Source organism: Emydura macquarii, unplaced genomic scaffold (genome assembly GCF_026122565.2).
Source record: "Emydura macquarii macquarii isolate MOO-44397 ecotype Brisbane River unplaced genomic scaffold, CSIRO-AGI_Emac_v2 contig_1483, whole genome shotgun sequence".
NCBI lineage: Eukaryota > Metazoa > Chordata > Testudines > Chelidae > Emydura > Emydura macquarii.
Window position 1 is genome coordinate 11,091,321 of NW_027131620.1, and position 24,695 is coordinate 11,116,015.

Sequence of the window (24,695 nt, forward strand, 5' to 3'; positions counted from 1 at the left end):
TTTTCCAATGTACGTTACTTTGCATTTATCAACACTGAATTTCATCTGTCATTTTGTTGCCCAGTCACCCAGTTTTGTGAGATCTCTTTGTAACTCTTCACAGTCTGCTTTGGACTTAAGTATTTTGTTTTGTATCATTTGCAAATTTTGCCACCTCACTGTTTACCCTTTTCCAGATCATTTATGAATATGTTGAGGAGCATTGGTCCCAGACAGACCCCTCGGGGACACCGCTATTTACCTTTCTTCATTCTGAAAACTGACCATTTATTCCTGCACTTTGTTTCCTATCTTTTAACCAGTTACCAATCCAGGAGCAGAACTTCCCTATTATCCCATGACCACTTACTTTGCTTAAGAGCCTTTGTTGAGGCACCTTGTCAAAAGCTTTCTGAAAATCTAAGTACACTGAATCACCCTGGACCACATGCTTGTTGACCCCTTCAAAGAATTCTAGTATATTGGTGAGGCATGATTTCCCTTTACAAAAACCATGTTGACTTTTCCCCCACAAAACATATTCATCTATATGTCTAATAATTCTGCTCTTTACTACAGTTTCAACCAATCTGCCTGGTACTGAAGTTAGGCGTACCGGCCTGTAATTGCCAGGATCTCCTCTGGAGCATTTTTTAAAAATTGGCATCACATTATCTATCCTCCAGTCATCTGGTACAGAAGCTGATTTAAATGATAAGTTACATACCACAGTTAGTAGTTCTTCAATTTCACATATCAGTTCCTTCAGAACTCTTGAGTGGATACCATCTGGTCCTGGTGACTTAGTATTCTTTAATTTATCAATTTGTTCCAAAACCTCCTCTAATCACACCTCACTCTGGGACAGTTCCTCCTATTTGTCACCTAAAAAGAATGTTTCAGGTTTGGGAATCTCCCTCACATCCTCAGCCAAGAAGACTAATGCAAAAAATTAATTTAGTTTCTCTGCAATACCCTTTTATTCCTTGAGTGCTCTTTTAGCATCTCTATCGTCTAGTGGCTCCACTGGTTGTTTAAGCAGGCTTCCTTCTGATGTACTTAAAACATTTTTTAATGTTACTATTTGAGTCTTTGGCTACCTGTTCTTCAAATTCTTTTTTGGCCTTCCTAATTATATTTTTACACTTCACTTGTCAGAGTTTATGCTCCTTTCTATTTTCCTCAATAGGATTTAACTTCCACTTTTTACAGGATCCCTTTTTGTCTCTAACTGCTTCTTTGACTTTGTTGTTTAGCCACAGTGGCACATTTTTGGTCCTCTTACTATGTTTCTTAATTTGAGATATGCATTTAAATTGAGCCTATATTATGGTGTCTTTTAAAAGTTTCCATGCAGCTTTCAGAGATTTCACTTTTGACACTTATGTTTTCTGTTTTTTAATATCTTAATTTTTTTTAAATTTCTGTTTAATTTCCTCATTTTTGTGTAGTTCCCCTTTCTGAAATTAAATTCTACTGTGGTGGGCTTCTTTGGTGTTTCCTCCCCCACACCCAGGGATGTTAAATTTTATTATGTTATGGTCTCTATTACCAAGCAGTTCAGCTATATTCATCTCTTGGACCAGATCCTGTGCTCCACTTAGGACTAAATCAAGAATTGTTTCTCCTCTTGTGTGTTCCAGGACTAGCTGCTCCAAGAAGCAGTCATTTAATGTGTCAAGAAACTCTGTATCCCATCCTGAGGTAACATATACCCAGCCGATATGGGGATAGTTGAAATCCCGCATTATAATCGAGTTTTTTTATTTTTATAGCCTCTGTAACCTGCATGAGCATTTCAATCATTGTCACCATCCTGATCAGTAGTATATCCCTACTGCTATATTCTATTATTCAAGCATGGAATTACTACCCACAGAGATTCTATGGCACAGTTTGGTTCATTTAAGATTTTTATTTCATTTGACTTTATGCTTTCTTTCACTTATAGTGCCACTCCCTCACCAGCATGACCTATTCTGTCCTTCCGATGTATTACTGTGTCCCATTGATTATCCTCATTCTACCAAGTTTCTGTGTTGCCTATTATATCAAGATCTCATTTAATACGAGGCACTCAAGTTCGCCCATCTTAGTATTTAGACTTCTAATATTTGTATATAAGTATTCCCACATTTTATCCTTTTCCATCCTCTCCTTCTTACTAGGATATAGAGAATCTCCATTAATAGATCCTCCCTTAAGTGATGTCTCTGTCCGAACCACATGCTCCTTTGCACCTGTCGGTTTTCCCCGCTGTCTGTTAGTTACTGAATAAAGTACAATTTAAAATGGATTCTTGGAACAAATAAACATTAGAGAAGAACATTTTTCTTGCCTGGGGTAATTATTTTGACAAGTAGAATATTAGGTCATTCATCATCACAAAGAAAATGGGTAAGGAGATTTTGAACATAATTTAGTAGACTTCCATTGTAATTTTATAGACTTCATTATTACATTCCTCCAAGATAATGTGATCACAATAGGAGGACACCTTGGGGCTCAACTTGCATTGTATAGGAGTTTTTCAGTAGACCTTCAGTGGGAGAGGAATTAGATCCCCATAATGGAGCTATGGCAATTTACTCCTGCTGAGGGTCTGCCCTCACAATATTTGAATAGTTTCTGCAATATTAATTTACACAGTTCTAAGTAAAATTCAGCTAAAGTTACATGTACAATACTAACCGATGCCTTCCATTCATTTCCAAGCCCACCACAGGGCAAATGAAGCGTGCACACTGGATGTCGTCATATTTATCACCTTTTGTGTTCCCTTTATCACCATTCCAAGCTGGATTATCTGAAAGGTTCAGTTCTGTTACATTCTGAAAGAGACAAATATAAGTTTTTAAGTTATTTTCTAATGATACTTGAGACATGTTGAAGATAAGTTCCTGAAGATACATTTTCCTTTATGGTTTATTATATGAAGACATGATTACATTCAATAAAGACAAGTGCAAAGTACTACAGTTACAAAGGAAAAATCTAATGAACAGCTACAAAACAGAGAATAACTGGCTAGGTAGCAGTACTGGATCTGGGGTTATAGTGGAGCGCAAACTGAGTATGAATCAATAATGTGATGCAGTTGCGAAAAAGGTCAAAATTCTGGGGTATATTAATAGGAGTGTCATCATATGTAAGACTACTGAGCACTGGTGAGGCCACAGCTGAAGTAGTGTGTCAAATTCTGGGCATCATAATTTAGGAAATATATGGACAAACTGAAGAGAGTCCAGAGGAGAGCAACAAAAATGCAAAGATTAAGAAAACCTGATTTATGAGGAAAGATTAAAAAAATTGGGTCTGTTTAGTCTTGAGAAAAGACAATAAGGGGGGGAGCTGATAACAGTCTTCCAATATGCTAAGGGCTGTATATAAAGAGAACTGTGATCAATAGTCCTCCATGTTCACTGAAGGTGAGATAAGAAATAATTAGCTTAATCTGCATCAAGGGAGAATTAGGTTAGATATGAGGAAAATGTTTCTAACTATAAGGGTGATTAAATCCTGGAATAGGCTCTGCAGGTAGGTTGTAGAATTTTTAAGAACAGGTTGGACAAACACCTGCCAGGGATGGCCTAGGTTTACCTGGTTTTGCCTCAGCACAAGGGGCTGGACTTGATGACTTCTCAAGGTCCCTTCGAGCCCTATGTTTCTATGATTCTATTATTCTATATTAAAACTTTCAATGACATTTTAATGTCAATGATATTTTAGTGTCACAAATGTTGTACAAAGTTTTTAGAAGTTCAGCCATACAACAGCTCTGAAATTTTATATGTGTAAAATGATTTTGATCAATTTGGCAGGGGAGACTCAATTCTATTCCTGACTACCAGTATTCTAACTGATAATTTTCCAGTACAGTATAAAGATAAACAATTTAAAATAAACAATTTACAAAATGGCCATTATGGCTCAATATCAACTAGCCATTTTCCCAGTTTAGCTTCCCTGTGCCTCACTTTACCAATTGTTAAAAAGGTGATAATAATACCTATGTTACAGGAGTAGTATGGGGCTTGGTTTTTATTTAATATTAACATTCAAGGTCTTATTAGCTATTCATAAAGCAAAGGGTAATCCAAATGCAGCTTTAAATTATCTACGGTGACATGGGCAACTCTCATGTTTAATGCAGAAGTGCAGCTTGTGAAGATGACACATCACAGCATGCAATGCTCCACTTTAGGGCAGGCTGAATGTCCATTTGGATCAAGATGGTGTATGAAACGCTGAGAGTAATAGTTTCCACAAGTTGCATCTTCATAATATAGAAGAAAGTGTGTGAAATCTGTTCCATTTTAGAGAGACTGGGCACAGACTTTGCCTGCCTAGCAAATTGAAAATGTGACCATTAGGCAGACAAAAGCATGGGTACTCCTGTCAAACAATATATCATAAAAAGACAGATACTCTGCAGTATAGCTGCAGCATCTCCAATATTGTAAGCCAATACAACTGCTACCAAAGTATCAAACTGACTGGAAATAAGATGCTAAATTTACGTGCTATATAAGAATTTACAAAATTATTTGCTAAAGTTTCCATTTTGAACTGAAAAAAGTGCCAGAACAGTACTCTACAAATTAAGATGTTAACTGACTGCCTTTTAGAATCAGATTTCAATTTTAGGATCCACTTACTTTAATGCTCCTGATATGTGATGCAGCCTGCACAACGGATTTATCAGATGATTTGTCCAGTAAAAACTCAATGAGGGCATCTTTGTTATAGAGCCTACAACATCAAATTTGTAGTCAAAATTATGAGACTTTCATAAATTACATTTATTAAAAAATTAGCATTTTTATCAAGAAAGCTAAAGAAAAAAAACAATCATACCTGCCTAGCTCACAGGCTACGATTGGTCTGCTTAGTTTTTCTTGACTCAGTGTGCAGTAGTACCACTGTGCCACTAATTCTGCATTTTTGTCAACCTGAGGGAGGAAAAAACATTGGTTTATTATTCATTTCAGGTTGAGATTTTTTCCCCATTGGCAGATTTATCATACATATATTTAAAACCAGCACCAATGCCCTACAAAATGACAATCAACCATCCTATGGGCTCAAACTCACTAGATAAAATGCTTTTTCAAAACCTTTCAGTGAAAATCCTGCACATTTGCAAGGTTAGACTTTTATTTAGTGTTCTAGGAAACAAGTCTTTTGTCTATGTCTGACTTGGGGCCCAATCCTACTAGCTCTTATTCTCGCAAGTAGCCCCAATAATTCCAGACAGGCATAAATTTCTGCCTGCATGTATTACCACTGCAGTATCAGAACATTAGATTATAAACTCAGCCAGGAAAGGGAGGGAAATACGGCACAGGGAGTAACTACTGCAGTGGTTTTCAACCTGTGGTCCACCGACCCCTTGGGGGGTCTGCAGACTACATCTAAGGGGTCTGCAAAAGGTTATCACAGAACAGCAGTTTTCAACCTGGGTAGTCTACGTCTAAGACTTCCAAAGGGGTCCGCACCTCCCTTTGAAATTTTTTAAGGGTCAACAAATGAAAAAAAATTGAAAACCATTGTTCTAATGGTTCCCATCCTTTTTGTTGGAGCCCCTTCCTTTGGATGGATTGACAGAGTACAATGTTTTTCCTTTTTTGTGTGTCTATTTTCATCTATTCTCTATTCCTCTGTCTTTTTCCCCTCCTCTCTCTTCCCTCACCCATCTTTTACAAATTTTTCTGCTAACCTCTCTCTTTCCACCTATTCCTCTTCTCCCCCGAAGCTGTGGCTGTCCATTAGTACCACCCAATGCTAAAGCATTGTAAATGCTAAAATTGCAATGAGAGCAGAAAAGCAAAGTTTGCACTGGCAGGCTCTTCCCTGAGCCTGCTATGTGTAAATGTGAACTATTACCTCAGCTGAGCATATTGTGGGCCACAAGAAAAATAGGAAGAGAATGTGGACGGATTTGAAAGAGCTGGTTGGTGTTTTATATATGACAAAATGTTTGCCGTGTTTGTGTATACTCATGGGGGTGGACATGAGGTCCTGTAGCTTTCTCCATTCACACCGATTCTCTCCTCTCTCTCCTCTGATCTGCCCCTCCAGGTGACAGCAAATGAAATCACGGAGAACATTATACATGCTTAATATATTAAAAAATAGAAGAGAACTAACTAGCTATCAGAATGCATTAATTGCCAAAGAGTACCACAGACACTGGCCTACCAGATCAGATCAGTAATCCATCTAGTCCATTATTCTGTCTCCAGCAGTAGCCAGTACTGGATGTCTGCAGAGGAATAACTGCCCATAGGGGAAGTTTCTTCCTAAATCCATACAGCTCGTGGGCTGGCTTATCCCCAGAAACATCCCACAGGACAAGAAGTGCCTAATGTCACCGTAGACAGCATCCCCAGAAAGCATCCACACCAAGGCACCGCGAATCTTCCTGAACCAGGCAGCCAGTGAGCAGCAGGCGAGTCCCACGCCGCGCAGTCAGCGGCACTCGCTGCCCCTTCCACTGGCCGGGCGTTTAGCTTCGTTCCCGTTACCAGCCGCTCGGTCAGCGCCAGCTCAAGAGGCGGCTCCACCCGGACAGACACGCTGCACGAACGGCCCCGCGCTAGACCCCCGGGGGCCTCCAAGGCGAGAGAGACTCCAGCGAGGTTTGCCGGGGCCAGCTCCGAGACGCGGGGCTATTTCCCTACGTGTCATTGACAGGACTACGGCGGGGAGAGGGGGGCCTGGCTTCCTGCTCACACCTGGGCTGCAGCCCCCCCCCCTCAGCGACACCCGCGGCCCGGCCCAGCCCGCCCCCGGCCATGGCCATGGCTCCGGCTCCCTGGAACACACTCCTACCTGCTCGACCTTACGAGGCCCTTTCACTAGTTCGTGTCTCTTCGGGATGGTTCCCCCGTCGCAACCCATCGCTCCCCTCCAGGCAGCCCTTGCCTAGTTCCGCTCCCCCTGCCACATAAAACAAACGCACTTCCGGCAGGATGATCAGCACTTCCGGCGCAGGAGGATGACGCTCTAGGAACTCGGGTTGCTATTGGTCCCCTAGCAAGCCGAGCAACCAGTCAGTCACCCGAGAGGCGGGAGAAGGTTGAGGTTCTATGGTTACGTGAGCTCAGTCTTCCGCCCCCGTGCGGATTGGCTGGTGGCCAGCCCATGGATGAACGTTGACATGGAGACGTGCCAGGAGACCGCGGGCTCATGGGGATGGGCACCTGGGGCGGCATGGGGACATAGGCACACCGAGACAGCACGAGTATAAGGGGCCAGACACTGGCATGGAGGCGCACACGGACAGCACAGGCACATAAGCACAGAGGACTGGGCACTGGCATGGAGGCACCCAAGGATGGCATGGGCACATGGGGATGGACATTGGCATATTTGCACCCAGGGCCGACACACAAAGACAGGCCCTGGCACACAGCGACATACACCAGGGCCTGGGCATCTGGACATGAGAACAGGTCGACAGAATGGACTCATGCACTGGAATGATGTTACGTAAATAACACAAGCCCTTCTCTGAACCTTTTTCAGATTTCATTGCCCACTCTCAGAGCTAACAGATTGCCTTTAGGGTCTCCCTTTGACCTTGATTTATGTCAGTGTGACTAAAAAGCTGCAACTGTGATCTCTCTCTCTTTCTCCCTCCCCCCTCCCCACCACACGCACGCACATACACATCATGCACTTGGTATTACCTCCATCGCCTTCACAAAACAAAAAGGTCCAGATGTTGCTGCCCTTACTCTGGCAAAATTCCCATTGACTTCAGTGGGAATTTTGCCAGAGTTAAGATTGCAGGATTGTGATTCCTTGTGTGTCCATCCAGTAAATGTCAAGGTCCATTCACACCAGTCCTTACTGCTAAGACTTTAAAAGGATGACAGCTGTGGAGACCTTCCCACCAAGAACTAAACTCTAAGACTAGATTTCACATAGGCCACTGAAAGAGACAACAGAAAGTATTAGCTTTCAGGCTGAATTTAAACAAGCAGTCTAGAAAGTAAAAGGTAATATATCCTTCTACCGAATCCTGGGCCAGTCTCTTTTATAAATCATTTTCATTATAATAAGACATTTGTTTTTTTTAGTAATTTAGTCTCCTTGTAACTAGATGTGATGCTCACAATACTGTTTATACTACAATGACATTTTCCTTTAAAACCTCGCTAATGTTTACTGTTGGATTTTGTCCAGTAAAATTACTTAGCCATATATCTGTTCTAATGAACACAGATTCTTAAACATATGCTGTTCATTGCTCTTTGATCTTTATCACTTCTCCAGTTCAGGTAATTTTGGGCCTAAGCGTTAGGCTAATTTTGCTCCCCCCGATTTCAGTGGGAGCAGAGCTGGGCTAACACTGAGTACTTTTGAAAATTCCCACCTTAACATGTAGCCTTTTCCTATACTTTTCCATTCTCTCTTTGTAGATAAGAATAACTTTAACAAATAATGGTATTTATGTTGATGTTCAGTTCCTTTCAAGAGAAAATACTACTGAAACTTCCACATCAAAGGGCCTACTTCTGCCCTGGATTTATACATATGCTATATTAGACTTTTTTGTGCTTGTTTCTTAGGTGCTTTTCAGCAATCTATATCTTAGAGTTACAAAACCTTGTTAATTGATACCATCTTTTAACTGATTCAAAGCTGAATTTGTTTCTGTTTGTTTTTTATTTTGGTACAGAGGTACTAAATTTAAAATGTTTTCAGAAAACACAACTAGGAAAATATGAGGAAATGAACAAACAACTAATTCAGATATTAACCTGAATTGATAGGATCAATGATAGCATCATCACTACTTGTCCCTGGTCTCTCTCCCTTTCCTTGCATCAAATAGCTGGAAAGAGATACCTAAGCAATATCTGCCCAATTAAGTCTGTGAGAGAGTTATTAAGGACATAGACACAAAATCATTTTTGCAATGGTATATTGAAAAATTTAAAATATTTTTATTAATGTTATTTATTCATGTTTTGTAAACTACAAAAATGTTTAAAAGGGAAAATAGAAGAACAAAAGTAAACATGAGAAATGCAGAGAACAAACTTCTGTAGATATCAGCCAGGCCAAAATATGTACAGTTTGCTCAAAATAAAATAACGGCTTACATATTTTGTCTTTGCACTTCCATGGTAAATCTGTCTGAATGCAGCTGTTTCAGCAATGCATTCTGTTGCATGTTGGAATGTTGCACTGATTCACATGAGAACTTAATATACAAGGAAAAAAGATGACCTTAAGATGCAATTAGCTGCATTTCAATATTCAAAAACAGCATTATTATTATCTATTCCTATATTTAAATAATTTAAAGCATATGTAACATCGTGACTGCAATGAGTATATATAGGGCTAAATTTCAGCTGGGCCTTAACACAAATTTTCTTTACAGGAACAAATTGCACCCAGATTTTTGCATCCACAAATGAGTTGCAGCTGCAAATACTGGCAAAACTAACTGCCTAATTATTAGAAGCAAATTATACAGTTACAAATTCTACCTAAAAAGGAAGGCCAGACTTGAAGATTGAAACTATATTTAAAAAAAAATAAATTAACTGGGGAAAAAAATATAAAACAACACACAAAAACCTATCTAGATATTTATATGGCCCCCATCACTATAATATCTGAGACCAGAGAGAGAGAAATCATACCAAAATCATTTAATCAAATTCTGGAATTATGCAGAAGTGTCCTCAAAATGAGCACACCTGTATCCTGCAAGAGCAGCATAACTGTGCACCCATATTCTGATTGGCAGCAACCTTATAAACAGATTATTCCTGTCTTGACACTCATCTTAATTTTTCAGGAACAACCTGCGTGGATCTTATGGGTGTTTGGTTGTCATAAACATGCAGACCATGCTTCCTAAACTTTGAGGCCAATTCTGTAATGTTCCATTATAACTTCTCTCATGGAAGACCTGTGAAGCAAGCTGCTCTATGGATTTAGACGAGAGCCAGAATGGAGAGAACAACTTTGTCTGTGGTGCTGGGTGTGGGTTTTCTGAGGCCTGTATATTCATCATCTGCCAGAAATTGTCCCATAATGTGTTCATAACACTGTAATATGAAAGATTTTTAAATAACATTTTTATTAGATACAGTAAACAGTCCACTGGAAAAGAGAGAATGATGATGGCTTCACATAACAGTGTATCACAATTTATATCTTGGTCTATTATCAGGAAAGCCAGTAAAATACTTACATTTCTAAGTGAAAAAGATTAGAAAAATATATTTATCTACTCTGGAAAGATAAAAAAATCAGACAAATAATAAAATAATTCTATAACAATGCTCTGTGAAAATTCTTGCCAAGCCACTCAGAAGAATGATTGGAAGGGTTGACTCAGCATCTTCCAGACAGTGCTCTAAACTGTTGTGTGGAAACTACAGATTCTATTCCTGGTCCAGTGGGTATTTCTACACAGCCCGTGGGAGTGAGCCTCTTAGCCTGGGTCAATAGACTTGGGCTAGCTGGCTTGCACTAGCATTCTAAAAATAGCTGTATAGACAGCACTTTGACATTGTGGCTTGGGCTGGAGCTTTGGCTCTGAAGCCTAGGAGGGGCAGAGCTTCACAATCAGCTCTAGCCCAAGCCGCAACTTCAAAGAGCTGTCTAAACAGCTGTTTTTACAGCACCAGAGCAAGCCCCACTAACCCAAATCTGACTTGGAGGCTCACGGCCACAGGCTGTGTAGTTACTCAGTGTTTCCTACTTTCAGGGCCTTATAACACTTTTAATTCCCAACAGCAATCTCGACAGGGTGTGGCTGATTTAAGACTGGCATTTGGGTTCTTTGTGGAGTCCTGTCTTCCTCGGCCCTCAGGATACCATAGGTGAGGAGTTAAAACCCAGAAATATGGGGAGCTCTTAAGGGTTTCATCAGGATTCTTCTAAGAATGGGAAGACTTCTTCATTCCATCATTGCTCTAAACTGCTGAGTGTATTTGGACAGCTCATCAGCTTGATTTTGAAGTTCTCGCACAGCATCTGCATTCGGATACTGCATTGCAGCATTTTTGGTGGCAACAGCCAAGTTCTTCATCAGGCTACAAAAGTGGCTGCTGCTGCAGAGGATGTCATTCCGAATATCCTTTTCTTGAGTTTCCTGACAGAGAGAATCCACCAACCTTTGGCCCACCATAATGATCAGTTTGCTCTGTGCTATGAAGACTTCAGGTGGTTGATTATTGCTAAGATTACTGGTAAATACACTAATGGCCTTGTGAAGGGCACCAAAATAGAGTCTACAGTTTTCTGAGAGAGTGATTTTCTTTCCCATCTCCAGATTGCTCTGAATATTATGCTTTTTTGCAGGTGGGAAAACCTAAAAAATGGAAAAGAAAACAAGAAATACATTGAAGCTTGGCAACACAGAGATTGTTTCCTTATCCACTTTACCTTGTGTTCTCCTGTAGTTTAAATTAAAAAAATTATTCTTCACTTCTCTACATCTGATTCGCCACAGCCCCAAAATTGTCACAGCCTGGTGACCTTTTGTAATTATAAAGCACTGTTTCTAATTTTGTAGGCCATGAAATATCAGATTTTAAAATGATATGATCCTAATTACAATCTACCTTTTGCCTACATACACACACGTCATTTACAACATGATTTTAGTAGCTGATATCACAAGAACTGTTGGAGTTAAAAGTCAATGCTTTAAAAAGGCTGAACACTTGGAATTCTAGTTTTCAAATGTATGAATCATTTAGGCCTGATTGTACAAGATATTTGCTTTATGGGAGTTGTGGGTAATCAGAGCTCTGAAAACCAAGGCTTCCATCTCTTACTGTGGCCTTTGAGATATTAGCTGGCACAGTCATATCCAAAATAAAGTGAAAAAAAGGCAAGATAGTGAATAATGCTATGATTGAAAATTCCAGGATCTCATGACATGAGGATTAGAAGCAATTTGCTAAACTAGTACAAATGCTTTCAGGACTTGTAAATTGTTCCAAGCACTGGTCCTAGAAAAGAGATCAGTTAAAAAAAAAAAAAAAGGTTCCCTACATAAACATTATTTTTCCAGTCAAATTCTAACTATTTTAAATGTTAACAAAGCATAGAAGCCATATATAAATTCAGGGACCAAAAGGCTTAACTAGTAACAATTTTTAAAATCAGAAATACCGTTGTTTTAAAATCTGCATTCTTCTTTGCCACCTCTTTAGCAGAAAGGTTTTTTTGTGCCTGTTCCAACCCAAGTGACTTCTGAAAAATGAAAACACTTGAAACGATTTATGTAATGGTTCAACATACTAAATTGTTGGTTTTGTTTTATATAGTGGCATAAGAATTCCTTGTCATGCAGCCTAAATGTTGCTACTGTGTACAGTGACACCTACTCTTAGAAGCATAACTGATCAGCTGTAGACTTTTCTATTACAGAATTTAGGAGCTGATCCTGAAAGGGGTAATAGCATCGGGCCCATTATCAATGAATTACTTCCAGCTAATGTCAGTATATTTTATGACAGAGCCATTTTCTGTCTAATATTTGTTCTTTTTACTCTGTTCCCAGAATAAATTAATATTGTTTAAGTCTAGATATTATTTCCTGGCATTTGGTATTAAATACTCTCTCTCACTTTCTTTTAGGGATGTATGCTGCTGCCCATAGTATCTGAGTGCCTTCCATGTAAAAACAATAGCAAGAGCAATGTTCCTAGTGATCTTCTTGGAATCTCTGGTATTTCTCCCTTTCTGGGAAAATTACACAACTGACAAGCACCTGCAAAATTAATAAATAGGCCAGTTAATCTACAGTATGGGATCCAGGCCTGGACTACACTAGCAGTGGAGGTCGATGTAACGCCACTTACATTGACCCCCTAAAGTATGCGTCTCCACTGGCATGTAAGTTCCGTCGATTTAAAGCGCGGTAAAAGTTGACCTAATAAAACCACCTCTGCAAGTGGCGAAGCGCTGAAATTGAATTCCATGGGTCGAATTTACGTCAGTGTAGGCATACCGCAATGTAAATTGATGCCATTGGCCTCCAGGAGGTATCCCATAATGCCCCGTTGTGGACATTCACACTTCGCTGTAACGTGGCCATGTAAACAGGAAATAGCTCCTCCCCATAAGCCCTGGGAAATTTTGAATTTCAGTTTCTGGTTTAGACAGCGAGGATTGTGGATTTTAGTGCTAATGAAGTCTCTCTATAACAAATTCAAGGGCCCCTTGTTTACCATGTCTGTAACGCCAGTTTGACCCTCTCGAAATGTGCAGAATGGAATGCGGGTCTGGCTTAGCCTTGTGAACATGAAGGGGAGTACTTTTTACATGGTAACATTTCCTTTACTACTTTGGGTCAGCTAACAATGTTAACTTTGTGCTTTTCTTAAAGGAGACACCTCGGCCTTCGGCCCTCCTTGCCGAACTCCAGCTGAAAGACTTTCCCAGATTAGGAAGCAGAAAAAAAAACATGGGATAACATGTTCGGTGAACTTATGATCACCTCCACAGCTGCTGACACAGAGCTCAGAGCCTGGAGGATGTCCTTGTCTGAAAAACTAGATATGGACATGGAACACAGAAGATCTGCACAGGAGCAGGAGCGTGATATGCAACAGGAGATGTTGTGTATTATGAGGGATCAGTCCAACATGCTGTGGTGTCTGGTAGAGCTCCAGGAAGAGCAGTGGCAGGACAGACTCCCTCTGCAGCCCCTCCAAAATGCTCCGCCGCCTACTGTTTTGTTATCAGGCCCCATCCCCAAGCGCTCTTGGAGGAGACTGAGCAGGGTGCAGTATGTGTTGCACTCCACACCGGTGGAGGCAAGCAGAAAGACATGACGTCCCCTTTAAGAACTGCACGCAACCACAGTTGCTTGCACAATGACACAATGTTAAGTTATCCTCCTTTCCCCCCCTTAAAATGGGTCACAAATAAAACTTTGTACCATTAAAAAACATTTGTCTTTATTCATTCATAGGTTGGGTGGGAAGAAAAGGGGAGGGTGTCGCCGGAGCAAGAGTGGGGGATGGGAAGTAAAGGCACAGCACAAACATACATTACTGCAGTTCATTGCAAAACCGGTTTTTCAATGCTTCCCGAAGCCAAAGCATGCCGCGGTTGGCTCTGAGCATAGTGCTGGAATCTGGCTGCTCAAACTTTGCAGCCAGCCTATCAGCCTCTATGGCCCAGCTGTGGGGGAACTTTCCCCCTTGGTTTCACACAAATTATGGAGCACATAGCACGCAGATATAACTGATGGGATGTTCTTTTCACTGATGTCAAGCCTAGTAAGCAGACATCTCCATCTGGCTTTTAAATGGCCAAATGCACATTCCACCACCATTCTGCACTTGCTGAGCCTGTTATTGAAACACTCCTCGCTGTCCAGGTGCCCGGTGTAGGCCTTCATTAGCCAAAGGAGCAAGGGGTAGGAGGATCCCCCAGGATCATTATTGGCATTTCCACATCCCCAATGTTTATTTTTTGGTCAGGGAAAAAAGTGCCCGCCTGCATCTTATTGAAAAGACCCGAGTTCCTAAAGCTGTGCACATCATGCACCTTTCCAGACCACCCCACATTGATGTCGGTTAAAGGTCGCCTGTGATCCACAGGGGCCTGCAACACCATTGAGAAGTATCCCTTCCAATTTATGTCCTCTGTGGCAAGGTGGTCAGGTGCTAAGATAGGACATACATGCCATCTATTGTCCCCCCCCCCCCCCAGTTTGGGAACCCCATTGCAGCAAACCCGTCCATTATGTCCTGCACGTTTCCCAAAGTCACTGCCCTTCGTAGCAGAAGTCTATTAATGGCCCTGCACACTTGCATCACAGCAGCTCCAACGGTGGATTTACTGACTCCAAATTGATTCCCAACTGATCGGTAGCAGTCTGGAGTTGCCAGCTTCCACAGAGCGAAGTCCACTTGCTTCTCCACTGTCAGAGCTAGTCTCAAGAGAGTATTCACACCCTTTTCAGGGCTGGGGAGAGCTCCGCGCAAAGTTCAAAGAAAGTGGCTTTTTGCATACAAAAGTTCTTCAGTCACTGCTCATCATCCCACACCTTCATAATAATGCGATCCCATCAATCTGTGCTTGTTTCCCAGTACCAGAACTAGCACTTCATGAACTGAAGATGCGTGACAGCCTGCAGCAAACAGGAATTGTTCTACTCTGTGGCTTGTAGCAGGGCGGCTTCAGTTACATCGCTATTTTCCTGCTGCGGTTCTTCTCTCGCCTTTGAAAATACCGCAGGATAAGCCGTGAGGTATTTGTGATGCTCACAATGATAGTGCAGAACTGAGCGGGTTCCGTGCTCTCCGGCAATGGTGTGTGCGTGTCATAGAAAAATGGCACGAAAAAGCATTTGCAGTTTGTTTGGGACAGGAAGGGAGGAGGAGGGAGCACGTTGCATCACGGGAGGCTGACAAACTTCTCAAAAGCCTCCGCAGCTAGTTGCACTGTGGGATACCCACGGTGCACTGCTTTGAATGTTGACCTAAGCGTGGCAAGTGGGGACGCAAGAGCCTGGCACAAAGAGCGTGATGGGATCACACTCCTGTGACTTCTAAAATTTGGCAGGTGAAAGTAGTTTTAAAGTAAATCGACTTCAGTCTGCAGTGTAGACATACCCTAAGTTGTTTAGACCATTTGGTTTATGTATTAATACATTTTGTAAATTACCCCTACACCTCAAACACATTTTCTAACAAACCATAAACAAGGAAGCTGACATTTCCTGCATCTGGGAACCTTACTTGACATGCACCCAAAACACAAAATTGTGCCATCACCATTAAAGTTGGATATGCTGTCATGAAAGAAATATCACCCTAAAGACACACATAGGAAACATATTGTTTGAAGCTGGGCTGAAAATTTAGCCCTAAGTAAATCTGGATGGTGAGGTTCAAGAATTGTTCTCTATGACTGGACAAGTCCTACATCTCTAGTCCTTTTATATTTTACTGACTGTCATGGTTGTGGCTGCCATGGCACCCATAGTCATAGCACGTCCAAAAGCCGGGAGGTAGGCAATCAGGCTAGCAGGTGAAACTAAATATAAACCAAAGTGTGGTTTCTGATAAAGGAAAGTTAAAATAGTGCAAGTAAACTTATCTGCAAACAACATGAAGCAGAAAATTGGCAACAAATCATGTTACACTGACCTGTAACTGAACATAGTCACAGTCTTCAACGACATTTTTTCTTGATTTCTCAGAAGAGACTTTGTTTTTGTTTAGTTTATCCAAAGCATTTCTTTGGAGTGAATCAAGTTCTATTCTTCTGGGTATTGGGATTTGTTTTGCCATTTTATGGTCTGTGCCAATTTTTGATGGCTTAGTCTCTTGTTCCTTGTGATTCTTTCTGAAGAGAAGCTTTCCATTAGCTATGATGATAGATACAAATCTCTTGATATCATCTGGAATTGTGCGTGCTACCATAACAAACCGATCAAGATCATCTGGGTTATTTTGAGGTTTCTTAACGACCAGAACCACCAGTGACCAATTGCACTTATTCAGTGCTTCCCTTGTTTCTACCAAGATCTGGAATGAGTCTGTAAGAATTTTCAGTTGTTTTTCAATTCTGGTTTGGAGGTTATTGTCAGTGACACAAGAGGCATTGACCTTAATGGCTTGAGCAAAGTCCAAGAATTCTCCCAAAGATACTTTTATGTGATCAATTGCTCTATGGATTTCCTCAATGTTTCTCTCTAGGTTTTCTTGGAATCTCCACTTACTGCTTACAAAGATCATCAAACTTGCAACTGAACTGGATACACTGTGCTGCAGCTTGGTCAATCTCTCTATGGCTAAGTCAAACTCCAGTTTAATTTCTTTAGTAGATTCTTCTGATGATGACATAGAAGAAGTCTCAGCAGAAGTGCTTGATGATGTAGACAGGGTGCTGGTTCTACTATGCATACTGGACACCGATAATCTGTCTTGTTCTAATTTGGCATCTTTTGACAGCTGTGGAGGAACGTTGTAAATGTGGTTTCCAAAACTACAGTTGTTTTTTTCAGTCCCTTTCTTGTGTTGTAAAGCAGTAGGCAACCCTTTTGGAATATCATAAACATTTTGTTCAGAGTTCTGTTGCTCAACTCTTGGAGTCTGAAAGCTTGGAGGAACATGGTGGTTACCATTTTGTTGCAAAAGTAGCATGTCACGTGAGGATGGTACATCATAACATGGGATATCAGGAAAGGTTAATTTTCTCAGAATTGGTGGAACATCATACATTTGTGGGTTCACCAATTTGTCTTTGATATTTGTTGGTGGGACATTTTTCAAACTGGAACCATATCTGGCTGGCGGTATGTCATAGAGCACCTGGTTCTCCAGGGAATGATTGGAAGGCTCTTTTTCAGGTGATACTGGAATATCATAAGTCCATTCTGTCTTCCGAGGATTTGGCAAGGTATTATAATGACCCAAACATTTTCTTGGAGGCAAATTTTGTAATGAAATATAATGGTCTCTTGCAGTTGTCGGGGGGACATCATACACCTGGAAAGCAGCACACAAGGTTTACAAGCGGCATTTAGAAATATAAGGTCAGATTCTCAGTTGCTGTAAATCAGTATAGGTCTGCTGATGTCAATGGGGCTATGCTAATTTACACCAGCTGACGCTCTGGGACATAGTTCTAATTCTGCTCCCTTTCAAAAATATGCAATCAAATTGCAAATATGAACTATGTCAATGTCAATGACATGTCATGAAGGAACTCCCCGCAAGCCAGGCATATCATGCATAGCTCCCTCATGTTTCTATCCATGTCTCATTCCTCCCGCAACCAAACTCCCTGAGTGCTGTGTTCTGAGCTGATGCTGGCCTCCCACCCCAAGTCCGAGGCATCTGACACCAATGTGACCAAGGGGGCTGGATCCTCGAATGACATGCCTCACATCATTGAGTGAGGGTCCTGCCACCATTCCAGCAAGGAGAGGACATCGGAGGGGGAACCGTGACCACTTGGTCCAGGGAGTGTCTGCTCAGGGCAAACACCGAGGCCAGCCACGACTGGAGTGGCTGGAGCCCTAGGCGTGCCAGCCTCACTACATACGTGCAAGCCGCCATGTGGCCTAGCAGTTGCAGACAAGATCTGGCCGTCGTGATGGGGCACTCGTGCAGATAAGTTGTAATGTCTGACATGGCCTTGAAGTGAGGAGGGGGCAGAAACACCCTGGCCTGCGTGGAGTCCAGAATCGCTCCAATGAATTCTAGCCAATGCACTGGGGTTACGTTGATTTTTGATCGTTTATAAACAGACCCAGACATTGGCAGGTGGCACATATGAGGTCCAGGCTGTTCTGGACCTGAGACTGAGACCTGCCTTTGATCAGCCAGTTGTCTAGGTACGGGTAAATCTGCATGCCCTGGCGTCGTAGGTGCGCAGCCACCACCGCCATGCACTTTGTGAACACTCTTGGGGGAAGAAGAGAAGCCAAAGGGTAACGACTGAGGAGCACTTGGGAAGCAAGCGGAGCAGTTCCAGCAACCGTCACAGGCGGAAAGAAGGAACTGGGGGTGGGGTGGGGGGTGTAGGGCTGGTGGTGCTTGTTATACCACGGCATGCATGTGGGATTCCAGGGGCGTCGTAGCCGGCCCTACGGGTACTGCTAAAGGGAAAAAAATTCCGGTAACTGTGCACGGAGGCGCGCACTCACCTAGCATGAAATGGACATGAGCAACACATCTCGAAGAAGAATATACACTTTGGACCAGATGGTGCCTGGCTGCTTCAGAAGGGTGTGTGTATGGAGGGGAGAGGGGGAGTTCAAGATGCACCAGGACTCTGTGGGAGGCAGGGGCGGAGAATGAGGCGGATCTGGGACGGCAAGAAGCGGAGTGAGGGCAGGGCCTCGGGGGCAGAGGCTGAGGCAGCAGGAGCTTCCAGCAGTAGCAGCTGTTTCGGGAGGCTTAGCGTCCCCAAGCCTCCGATGCCTATGCCAATGAATATAACATTCAAGTAATGCTGTTTTTACCTCTGTTCTTCTTGGCAGATTGATGGCACTTATCTATCATGCTAGTGCCCCACCTCACGGCACGTACAGCATACTAGTATAACCATAAACCTTTTCATGTGTTCTGCTGTATGAGTGTCACAGCATTAATGAGAGACTATTCTCTGCCATTCAGTAAGTAACACTTACATTGCCCACTGGAGAGTCTTGCTGGACTTGGATTTTTGCCTTTTCTGGGCTGGATGGGATGTCATAAAGCTGTTGCTTCTCTTCTTGGAAATATTCTTTGGAGGGGATCGGCACAGAGCCCTTTCTGGCTGTAGGTGGAGTGGCATAGCTCTAATCGAATACAAAAATAAGATTGACTTAAATATTGTTTATTACAGCACCAACTTGAAGACTTAGGGTCATAGACTGCCTTCAGTTCATGCATAGAATACCCTCTGGCAGCAACAGATATTCTGTGTGTTGTGTGGACTCAGAGTAGCATCTGATTCTTACAATCTACTAGATGATTGAATGAAACCTGCATTTTATAACAGTGAGATAGGGACGGGCACTAGGTGGCGCAGTGGAATGTTGCAGTTTTAATTTTTGAAGATTTGGATGCAAACATATTTTAAAAAATTATCAGATTTGAAAGAGAATGAGATTCTTATTGGTTTTTGAACTTTCCTATAGAATTCTCTATCAATCTTTCTAGCAGAGTTCAAAAATAAATTAATAGAAATGTTTTAATTTACTTTTAAATTCTATAAAACTGTTGCGTATGATAAGAAATTCAGAAGCCCTGAATTCCAGTCCTTCTTGATGGACATATTCAGGGACATGACAGGACTCACCTGAGTGAATAAGGCCACCCGGTGTTGTGGTGATGGAACATCATATACCTCACTTCTTATATTTGGTACGGAGGTCCGAGATACTCTGGGAATAGTAAACAGGTCCTTGAGGGAGGAAAAAAAGGAAAATAATGAGAAAGCTGAAGTAATCTCAGGGCATCTGTGAGAATGTAATGACCATTGGCCATTGTTGGAAGAATTTCTTTTGGGATGTTAATTAAAAATCTGTCAAATATTCAGTGGTCATAAGCTTGAATATTGCTCATTGGAAAAGATTTGTAGTGAATCAATACTGATCCAGATACCAGCTAAATCTTTTGGCTCCCAAAAAGCAGAACAACTGAAAAAAGGCCCATGGTGTTTCTACTCCAGCTTCCCTAGGGCACAGGAAGATATCTGGTGAAACCAGATTATAAGCATAGTGTTAAAGTATACCGTAACGGAGGTTGGACTTCTCTCAGAAAGAGCAACTTTGATGTTCTCACCTCTTCCTCTGGTCCTCTCCAGCTCCTAGAGCACGAGCCTGACGAAGGAGCTCTAGTACACAGACCAGTTATAGATTTATTTCATTGTTTGCTTGAAACATTATTTTAAGAGGTGTAGGAATGAAAATACCACCATGACTGGAGGCTGTGATGTGTTTAGTTCAAATGCTAGCAGAATGCTAATAGATACGAACACTGGGAAAAGGATGTTTCACTCACTCCAAAAACCACCCTGAATTTTGTCTATTCTACAGTAAGGTTCCCTTGGGACTCCACAACTGGTCTATAAATAGAACATTGCAACACCAAATTTCTGACATGAAGAAACGTCCACTGAAGGTTGGAAGCTTTATGTTGCAATAAGCTCTTTAAAAGCTAGAGGCAGTGTTCACCACCATCTTAACAATCACACACACCAAGTTCAGAGCAATGTAGTGACTCATATTGTGTGGTGGAAGGACAAAGCCCCAGCTTTTAATCTGCCTGTTTCATTTTTGAAAAAAGCCTGGCTGACTGAAACTTTAGTTTCTTGTAAGGAAAGGAAATAAATGAACATTAATTCCGTTATTATTCTACAAAAGGAGCCATTTCTCTTACAAAATCGTCTACACTGACAGAACTATAAGAGAACAGGCTTTATTTTTCTGCACAGTGAGGTAAGTAGAGTCCAGATAAATGGTTCTGGTTTGGCCCAAACCTACTTTCAGATACAGACAGTCTTATCTGGTTGATAGTAAAATGTGAATCGGTGAATTTTTCACCTTCTGACTGGACCTGCTACAGAAAGAAATCCCTTTGTATATTTTCAGGGTCAGGTAGGCTAAGACAAATGGCTGAAGTTTTTATTGGATGAGAAGTAAAACAATTACAATGCTTTAAAATGTAGGGGGGGTTTTTTTTTTTCTCAATCAGAGTCCCTCAAAGATTTAGAGTAGCTTCACTCAGCTGCTCAGAGAACAGCTGAACATATCAGAAGATATGCCAGTTGTCCCATACCGTCTACATGGGTAATCTAGGATACTTCAATTTGCACTCCTGCACTCAGCTTGGCTGTCTACTTCTACACCTTTAAATATGTGTGTACTTGTGGCTGCAGACTCTTGTGGTACAGTTGTTCTTTGTAGTAGCAACTGTGATGTAGCTCAGGCAAACCTGAAACTGTAAATATTAGAAACATCTTATAGATAGCTAGATAGCTAAGCAAAGCCATGCAACTCTCAGCTCGTGCTCTTAATTCAATGGGAAATGGGTATGTGGCAATTTCAGGGCCTGATTTTTTTTAAAAGTTGGGGGACAATTGCATATGCAAAATGTTCACAAAATGTCTTCCAATTTGTGTATGCATTCTTGGTGATGAGGTGCATAAATAGCATCATTGCATGTGCAGACGGCTAATTACGTTCTTTTGCATATTCAGTTACCCAGTTTGATTGTGCAATTATGGTAATCACACATGAAAACTGGGAATGCAATTTTGAAAAAATGGACCTCAATCTTCACAGACACACTAAGTTCCCTTTGTTTTCCAGCATCTGTACACCTGGTTCTGTGTATACAGAACAACACTGTTGTCACTGTCCTGCCTTGTGATGCAAAGGTAGGGATGATAGCTAAAGAAAGTAAATGGCGTGAAATGATGGCCCAGAGTAAATGATTAGATGAATCTCCTGCATCCTTTATAGACTGATTTATTATTCTAAGTTTCTGCCTTAGATCATTTAACCTTTGTAACATGAGTTTCATTTGGGGATGGTTAATGTGACGCTCTCATACCCAAGGCCCCAGGAGCCTATGAGATAAAACATAAAGTAAAATAGACAGTAGTGAACTGCACTGATAAATCCCTGATATTACTGCTCATTTTTAATTCAGAAGGCCTCCCAGATACTAATTTGTTACATAGAGCAGAGTTTTCAACTGCCCAAGTTAGGACACTCAATTCACATTTAATAAAAATAATACTTGGCACTTATACAGGCTGTGTGAGTGCCTGAGTGCTAATGGGAACACCCAAAAGTGAACTGGCTAATCATGCATCCAAGCATAAAGAAAGAGTGAGTAGAGACAGAAAGGGTCCCTCACTGAGAAGCTGAAACCCATGTTAAAAAACAAGAGGGACAGTTTTGATGTGAATCCCGAAATGGATAGGGAACCAATGGAGTTATCTGAAGATGGAGGTGACCTGGTGCCTGAGAAGATTGGCAGCAGCATTCCAAACTGGTTGGAGAACGGTGATTTGGAGAGACTAAAGAGAAGAGATTTGCAGCAGTCCCAGTGACAGCAGATGACAGTCTGGGTGAGAAGTTCTCTAACCAAGTTGTTACAAATTACTTCTATACCTCCCAAATGTGAAGAAATGCATGTCTGAGGACGGAGCTCTGGATGGAATTACTATAACTTCAGGAATTTTAGTGAGTGTTTGTAGGAACCATAAATCATTTCTATATTCCATTCAAAACAATTATATTCTTCTTCACTTCCTGTCCTAACTGGTTGGGCAGTTATACAGCTGCCGCTTACTGTCACAAAGGCGGCTGTAGTTCAGTGTAGGTGATGTGATTCCAGGGACTACTATATGTGTTTTACAGAAATATTTCCAAGAGAATACTTCAATAAATACTGTTATACATTTGTAGCAATTTAAACAAAGCATCATTTACTTGAGTGACTTCACTGCAACTTCAGCTGAAATTCTCAAGTCCTTAGGAGTAGTGCTGAAAAACTAAAGGCTATCAGGCTTTCCCCTGCCCCTCACCCCACTCACTGGTATTTTCCAACACTTGACATCTTAATACTTGTTTATATTCTTACCTTATTGGTTAAGCTATGGGTCTTTTCAATGAATAATTGTGCAGCCAAAGCTGGCACTTGATATATTTCTTGAGCAGGTGGAGAAGAAACAGAAGAAGGAGGTGGCTTAATCCAACTGTTCATCTGTTCATACATAGACGACAACGTGGAAGATTTGGGAGCTGATGGAACCTGGTAGATATTTTGTTGACAGACGGGCAATTCCTGAGAATCATGCTGGGAGGAGGGAGACAACATGTCTGCCTGTGAACCATCAAGGAGGTGGAGGCGATTAGCCGGAGCTAGACCTTGTTTTCCATGGAGGGAACATTTCCACCATCCCTCACTCTCTAAGACATTCTGCTCAAGAACCGTTAGGATGTCTCCTTTGTGGAAGGCTAGCTCATCAGGACACTCAGCATTGTTGTCATAGAGTGCTTTTGCCAAGGTATTCTAGAGAGGAAAAACAAAAAAACATGTGCAGTAACGTTTGCACTGCTTGTATTATGCAGAAGTGTTATATGGACCTACCAGATTAACATTTTTCAGCACCTAAATCCACGCAAATTCAAAATATTAATATTTATCCTAAGGATCAGTTCTCAAGGCATTAGTTTTACGAAGTTAAACCGTTGAACATATGCCTGCCATGTTTCAGTGTGCTACAGAAATAAATAATACCATAATACTACTTTATATTTCTCTAGCACCTTCCATCTGAGGATCTTAATGCAAACATGAATGACATTACCTTCATGAACACCCCTGTGAAGTAGCTTTAGCTGAGATCTACTAATAAGGGAACTAAGGCAGAAAGCTACTAAGATCACACAGGAAGTCTGTGACTGAGCCAAGAATAGTACCTGCATCTCCTGGCTTCTATCTAATCTATCTATCTACCACTCCAATCACACATAGTATCTCATTGCCTCTCAGCTCTCTGTGTTAACCACATAACCATTCAGCACTGTGTTTTCTGGGAAAAGTCAGGGAGAATAATTATTATTAATTTCCTTTCTTAGAGCCAGATATAAATGACTATCCTGAGGAGTTCAAGGAAGTATCTACTGGTGCCAGCAATGGTAGCTATGGTAGCTGCTCGTGTTTTTACTGCTGTCTTCTAACCCAGTAGTTCTAGATGAGAAAGTACGGTAAATACACCAGTGGTAAGTCTACACTAGCATTTCCACCAGTGTTAGTACTGGGAGAGCAGCACTGGTGCCAGAACAGTGATAGATTTCCCTAAAATCTTCAGAGTAGGCAAGGCCCCTATGAACATGAGACAAAGGAAATTTCAAATCTATTAGCATATTAACAGATCTAAGAATAGTGATCCTGCTAGTTACTTTATGGATGGAAGATAATTCTCCCTGAGATACTTACATGGTCCCCATTATCATAGTACCTGAGCACCTCAGAACTTCTAATGTATTTATCCTCACAGCACTCCCCTTAGGTCAGGAAGTGCTATTATCCACATTTTACAGGTGGCAACTGAGGCACAGACATACTACATGACCTTCCTATACTCACATAGGACATTTGTGACAGAGCAAGGACTTAAATGCAGGTCTGTCGAATCCCATACAAGCATCCGAACCAGTGAACCATCCTTTAATATTAGTGGTGATGATATGTACGTGA

At 41.4% G+C, this 24,695-nt stretch overlaps 2 protein-coding genes across 2 annotated transcripts in view; both read right to left on the minus strand.

The window, feature by feature from the left end:
- RTF2 (replication termination factor 2) overlaps positions 1-6,943 on the minus strand; it is a 51,511-nt gene extending 44,568 nt beyond the window's left edge. The window contains exons 1-4 of the mRNA XM_067554197.1: positions 6,814-6,943; positions 4,837-4,931; positions 4,638-4,731; positions 2,671-2,810 (exon numbers count right to left, since the gene is read on the minus strand). Of these exons, the coding sequence (XP_067410298.1) occupies positions 2,671-2,810; positions 4,638-4,731; positions 4,837-4,931; positions 6,814-6,882 (398 nt within the window). The 5' untranslated portion in view covers positions 6,883-6,943. The remainder of the gene's footprint in view (positions 1-2,670; positions 2,811-4,637; positions 4,732-4,836; positions 4,932-6,813) is intronic.
- A 3,804-nt stretch (positions 6,944-10,747) lies between these two features.
- CASS4 (Cas scaffold protein family member 4) overlaps positions 10,748-24,695 on the minus strand; it is a 29,987-nt gene continuing 16,039 nt past the window's right edge. The window contains exons 3-8 of the mRNA XM_067554553.1: positions 23,073-23,504; positions 19,777-19,881; positions 19,124-19,273; positions 16,131-17,474; positions 12,136-12,216; positions 10,748-11,326 (exon numbers count right to left, since the gene is read on the minus strand). Of these exons, the coding sequence (XP_067410654.1) occupies positions 10,913-11,326; positions 12,136-12,216; positions 16,131-17,474; positions 19,124-19,273; positions 19,777-19,881; positions 23,073-23,504 (2,526 nt within the window). The 3' untranslated portion in view covers positions 10,748-10,912. The remainder of the gene's footprint in view (positions 11,327-12,135; positions 12,217-16,130; positions 17,475-19,123; positions 19,274-19,776; positions 19,882-23,072; positions 23,505-24,695) is intronic.